General features: G+C 46.7%; 1 protein-coding gene across 1 annotated transcript; it reads left to right on the top strand.

Moving 5' to 3' along the window:
* Positions 1-332: 332 nt before the first annotated feature.
* LOC123168424 (uncharacterized) lies at positions 333-3097 on the top strand. Its single transcript, XM_044586298.1, has 2 exons — positions 333-1395; positions 2138-3097. Exons 1-2 carry the CDS (start codon positions 423-425, stop codon positions 2776-2778), a joined length of 1614 nt encoding a protein of 537 aa, XP_044442233.1. The 5' UTR covers positions 333-422; the 3' UTR covers positions 2779-3097.
* The last annotated feature ends 991 nt before the right edge of the window (positions 3098-4088 follow it).

Genomic DNA, 4088 nt, shown 5'->3' with positions numbered 1-4088 from the left:
TCTGACGTTCGCCAGATTCTTCTAATAAGAAAATGCAAAAATTCTGACATCGGAGTTTTAGGCATGGAAAATCAAATGTTTTTCATGACAATTTATATTGGTGCGAGAATGGCAAATTAGTTTACAAGCACGGTAATTTTCTGACAAAAAAATTGAGTGCTCCTCAACTAAATTTGCCATGCTCGATGAATATATTTTCCCCTGAAAAATGTTTGATTCGCCGTGCCTAAAAACTTGAAATTAGCTGGATTCGGAACCTTTTAATACGGGAGGAAATCCTCATTATTCTCCACTTTCTCTTGATAACCCAATTTTCCCCGTTAAATTCCGTGGAAGGAACCACCGCTCCAGCGCAGCCATGTACCCCGATCCCAACGCCTCGTGCCTTCCGCCTAGCCCTGCGACGTGTCCATTCCTCTGAGATGGCAGTCACCGCGACCGACATGGACCGCATGGCGAACGGCGCCGTCGAGTCCTCCGCTGAGTCTCCGGCCGCGGAGGCGCCTCCGGAGGCCAGGACCAAAGGCCGCGGGCTCCGTCGGTGGCGCCGTATCCAGCGGGAGCACCGCGCGGAAGGCGCCGCTGCCCCCGCCACCGCCGCTGGTGGCAGAGGTGGTGCAAATGACGACGCGGCACAGCTCCACAAGCGCCGGCTGCCCCTCGGCGCCGCCGCGCCCCCCAAGGGGAAGCACGAGGTGGCCGTCGAGGAGGCGGAGAGCTCCACCGCTTCCGTCGAGTCCCGCTTCGTCCCACTGGAGCAGGCGCCGGCGCCAGCGCCAGCGCCAGCGAAGCTGGACCCGGATCTCGGCCTGCTCGTCTCCTCCGTCGGCTTCTCGGTCGGCGCAGGCGGCGCTGACTCCGACAACGGCGAGGACCGGAGCAGCAAGTCCTCCACCGCCGCGAGCGCCCCGCGCCACGACTTCCCGCGCGAGCGAGACAGGCTGCGTGCTCACACCGCCGCCTCCATCCACGGGAAGAATCACCGGAGCGCGCGCGCGCGAGCCGACAGGCCGAGCGCTCACACCGCCTTCTCCCAGGCCGAGGCCGGGAACTCTCGTTCGAGCGTCGAGTCCGACCGCCGCAGCTCTAATGCCGTCCACGGCCGGAAACAGGGGGTCGGCAGCATCGGCAATGGCATCCACGACCACAGCGATGAAGGGCAGCCAAGCGATGAGATGCGATCAACAGCTGGAGGTTACTGCACGCAGAGTGGGAGTAGTGTGGTGGGGAGATTGGGTGTGGGAAATGGTGATTCCGGTGATGCTGATGTTGAGGACACATTTGATGAGGGGGGTGCTGGGAAGGGTGAGATGGGATTAGAGATGAACTCATGTGCCAACCCATATGCGAAATCTATTTTGTTACTTCAGAGAACGCAGGAAGCTCTTGAGAATGGTATGGCTGAATTCTCACCCAACTTATCTTTATTCACCATCCAAATGTGGCATGCCAACTGTTTGTACAAACCAATGCTTTTGCTGATGTATTTGTTCTTACTGCATTTTGTAAGAAGTTTAAGATCAAACTGCCATACATTTCCTGATGCTTGAGCAATAAAAGTCATTGTTCGGTTATCTTGATATTGTTATTTGCTTTTTGGGATGGAATGAACTATAGTTGTAATACGATGACCAATCAGTGATGCTACTTTTGAAATGATATTGGTTGGGAAGTCCTGTTACTTCTAATTCTACTCAGTATAAAATTATCTATTTGGTCATAAATCTGGTTCATTCAATAATGCAATCTAGGAACATTTATTTTTCTACATCAGAAGTTGAATTAGCTTAAACTCATTAATTATAAATGGTTAGTGTTTCAATCATATGGCTGCAGTAGTTGATTATGTTTGACATGACCAATTCATTGGAATTTTCACCTTGTAGAAACTTGTGGTCTACTGTGACATTCAGTTTGCATTATCCGATAAATGATCAGTGAAGATTCCTTGTTGTAAGTACAAATTGGTTGTCTGCTAACCATGTTTTGAACAACTGCTCTGAGGCTTGTCTTCAAATGCAGTCCATTTCATTTGTCATTGCATGGTTTGTACTGACACAATCAGTAAGGTCGTGATATGATTTACCATTTTATGCGTTAGTTTCAAGTAATCATTGCTTTTAATGCATATATGCAGAGATACAGAACTTTGTGGTGATCGGGAAAGAATCAACTGATGATCTTGAAGCACATGATGATGAATGGAGCAACTCGCTCCACATTGAGGAATCTGTTGAAGAAGCAAATGAAAAGATGAAGGATCTTGAGTCAAGGATGGAACAAGCATCAATACTGATCAAGGAGAAGGATTCAATAATACTTGAACTAGAAGCTCTCAGCCGGACGAGGGCGTGGAGAAGTGCAATACAGAGTGCTAACAACCAGCTGTTGCAGCCAGATCTTGATCAACTGCTGCAGGAGAAGATGGAAGCGGAGATTCAGTGCATCATCCTGACAAGAGCTTCTCAAACCTGGACACCAGTGGCCGAGGATCGAAAAGCTCTCTACGAGGACCAGAAATGTCTGCTCGGCGACTACAAGCAGCTCGAACTCAAACTGCGTGGTGCCGAGAACCGAGCAGCAATACTAGGGGAGATGGTAGAGAAGCTGGAGGCGCACTGCAGAGAGCTCTCTGCGAGTGCAGAAATCTTGCAGCTGCAATCTAGAACAAGCACCGCGTCACTGTTATGTTTCATCCAGTTTATACTGCTGCTTATTGCCATAGGCATCTATGTTGTGCGTCTCTCGCCATCCTCGACCGAGTTGGTACCTACGTGAGCTTAGAAGTACCTCTACGTGAGCTTAGAAGTACCAGAAGTTGTACCTGGTCATTAGTTAAGCTTAGAAGAATATACCGGACAAGGGATCCTTGTGTAAACTTGCCAGCAGAAGTTTCAAATTTCGTTTGTAACTAAGCTCCTTTCTTTCTGGTTCCTGTATCTGATGGTCCAAGATTTTCTGGGTAAGTGGAATAAGAGCTGCTATCATCAGCTAATCACTGAGGAAAGTTCGTGTACTGAGTTCTATTGGAAATGGGAAATGTTTGCGAGAGGCAATTGGCTAAAACTCTGCTATGCTATGTTATATACAATGACCGGGTTGCGTCTGGTATGATTGGTGTGCTTTATCTAAACTAGGCAGGATAACTCTTTTTTTTAAAGGGAGGATTACGCAGCCTGGTAACTTTTTTTAAGAAAAGGGAGGATTACCCAGCCTCTGCAGTAGAATGATGAATGCACCGAAAAGTCTATAATTTAGAGCAAGCTCGCTTAGACCTGAAAAAGTAATAAACAAAGTAAAATATGCCACAACCGGCGAAAATAATACTAGATGACTAAACATCTGTTCTATTACTGGACCGACATTCAAACTGGTTGTACATATCCCAAGCTACCATCTTTCATCGGGTAGACCCAATAACTAAAGACTCTCTGGCTTCCACAAGAGTGAGTAACGACCACGTATGGATCCAAGCAGTGACCCTGCAGACAAGCTGCAAAAAATTTATACGAGTTTATCTGTTAAGAACCATATCATTTCTACAAGCCCAAAGTAATACACATACTCCTATCCGAATATGTCTCGTATTATTTGTATATACTCCATTTAGCCACGTATCAAATAACATGTCAATACTATTTGGAGGGTGATATTAAAGGCTATATGAACTGAAGGCCATAATAGTTTGGCCAGCAGACAATCGAGAAAGAGGTGTTTGATGGTTTCATCTTGATCACAAAAGATACACCTTTGACTACCCTCCCAATTACGTTTTGCCAAGTTATCCTTAGTCAGAATCACCTCCTTGCGAACATACCACATGAAGACTTTGATTCTTAACGGGACCTTGATCTTCCAAATATGTATCTATTTCGAAATCGGGTCGTAATCAATTAGATCCGTATACATAGATTTCACTGAGAAGATGCCATTCATGTTAATCTCCAGTGAATACTATCAGACTCATATGAGAGGCAAACATCAATCAACCTTCTGACCAGATGTAGCCGTGCGTCTCATCGGTCTCCTACTAAAGTGTTGGGGAATGTAGCATGCAATTTCAAAAAAATTCCTACGATCACGCAAGA

The sequence above is a fragment of the Triticum aestivum genome, chromosome 7D (genome assembly GCF_018294505.1).
Source record: "Triticum aestivum cultivar Chinese Spring chromosome 7D, IWGSC CS RefSeq v2.1, whole genome shotgun sequence".
Taxonomy (NCBI): Eukaryota; Viridiplantae; Streptophyta; class Magnoliopsida; order Poales; family Poaceae; genus Triticum; species Triticum aestivum.
This window is presented reverse-complemented; position numbering and strand designations above follow the sequence as displayed.